At 32.4% G+C, this 1,316-nt stretch overlaps 1 protein-coding gene across 1 annotated transcript in view; it reads right to left on the bottom strand.

The window, feature by feature from the left end:
- Window positions 1–935, bottom strand: part of LOC107734589 (uncharacterized) — a gene marked incomplete at its 5' end in the record, with an annotated part of 11,286 nt that extends 10,351 nt beyond the window's left edge. The window contains one exon of the mRNA XM_016546583.1: window positions 729–935. Within this exon, the coding sequence (XP_016402069.1) occupies window positions 729–935 (207 nt within the window). The remainder of the gene's footprint in view (window positions 1–728) is intronic.
- Window positions 936–1,316: the final 381 nt, after the last annotated feature.

Below are 1,316 nucleotides of genomic sequence, written 5' to 3'. Positions count from 1 at the left end.
TTGTGTCAAAACCCAGCCCTAATATATATATATATATATATATATATATAATAATAATTAGTATTATGCGACAGTAATATAAAATTCAGGTTGTAAAAATATGAATAAAAAATAAAGGTTAATGGGCTGAATTTTTTGTGTGAAAAAAGTTACAGAACTGAAAAAAAGAGTTGTTGCTGATATGCTTATATTTAAAAAATATATATATATATATAGATAATAATAGAATTATGACAAAAATATAAAATTGTAGTTGACTGGGTTTAAAAATACTTGTGATTGAAAGAATACAGGGGTTTAATAGGCCGAAATAATATGTTGTGCAAAAGTCAAATAAAAAAAAAGTTTTTAAAAACAAATAAAAAAAAAACATTACTTTTGCTAAAATGCTAGTATTTAAAAGTTAAAATAATGTTTTAATATTTAATAGTAATTAATAATAATAGTTTTTAATGTTGCATGTTTTAAGACAAATGTAAAAACAAATAAATAAATAAAGGAGAAAGAGAAAAAAAAGAGAAAAGAGAAAAAAAATATATTACTGTTGCTAATAATAATAATAAATATTATTAATATTGGTAATATCTTAAATTGAAATAAAATTAAAAAAAAAATAATAATAGTAGTGAACGAAAGTGCATGTCTAATGTGAATGAGATCTAGTATCCTGTGGACTCCGTGAATGAGCTCTGCGTTTGGTTTCTGAGAGCAGTGAGGGTTTTACTCACCGAGAGGCTGTTTTCCTGATCAGACTCCCGCTCTCGCTCCTCTTCCTCTCGTCCTCCTCTCCACACGATGGCTTCGGTCTGATACTCCTTCCTGCAGAGATTGTGTCTGTCGGACACACTCGCCCTGCGCACCACTTTCCTGCACAAGCAGCCAAAGAACAACGAGTGTGACGTAATCACCACCACAGAAGAAGAACCCAGACCAGTTCAAGTCTGGTTTATAAACCTAATGATTTCATTCAATGGAAAAGGAGCAGTTTTTGTTTGTTCATGTGTTTGTGAAGCTCCAGCAGGAGGGAGGCGTGTGTGTGTTATAGTGAGTGTGTGTGTGTGTGTGTGCATGTGTGTGTGTGTGTGTGTGTATGTGTGAGTGCGTGTTATAGTGAGTGTGTGTGTTTGTGTGTGTGCATGTGTGAGTGCGTATTATAGTGAGTGTGTGTATGTAATAGTGACTGAGTGTGTGTGTGTGTGTGTGTATGTATGTGTTTCTGTCAATCAACTTAAGCCGTGTCGAAATAATAACAAATAAACTATATTGCCCAATGACTAGTCTCTCTTTTATTATTTTAGGTAACTCAGAGTGATGCT

This window comes from Sinocyclocheilus rhinocerous, unplaced genomic scaffold (assembly GCF_001515625.1).
Source record: "Sinocyclocheilus rhinocerous isolate Xijiao unplaced genomic scaffold, SAMN03320098_v1.1 scaffold2145, whole genome shotgun sequence".
Taxonomy (NCBI): domain Eukaryota; kingdom Metazoa; phylum Chordata; class Actinopteri; order Cypriniformes; family Cyprinidae; genus Sinocyclocheilus; species Sinocyclocheilus rhinocerous.
Note: the sequence above shows the minus strand (reverse complement) of the source record. Positions and strands in the feature narration are given on the sequence as shown.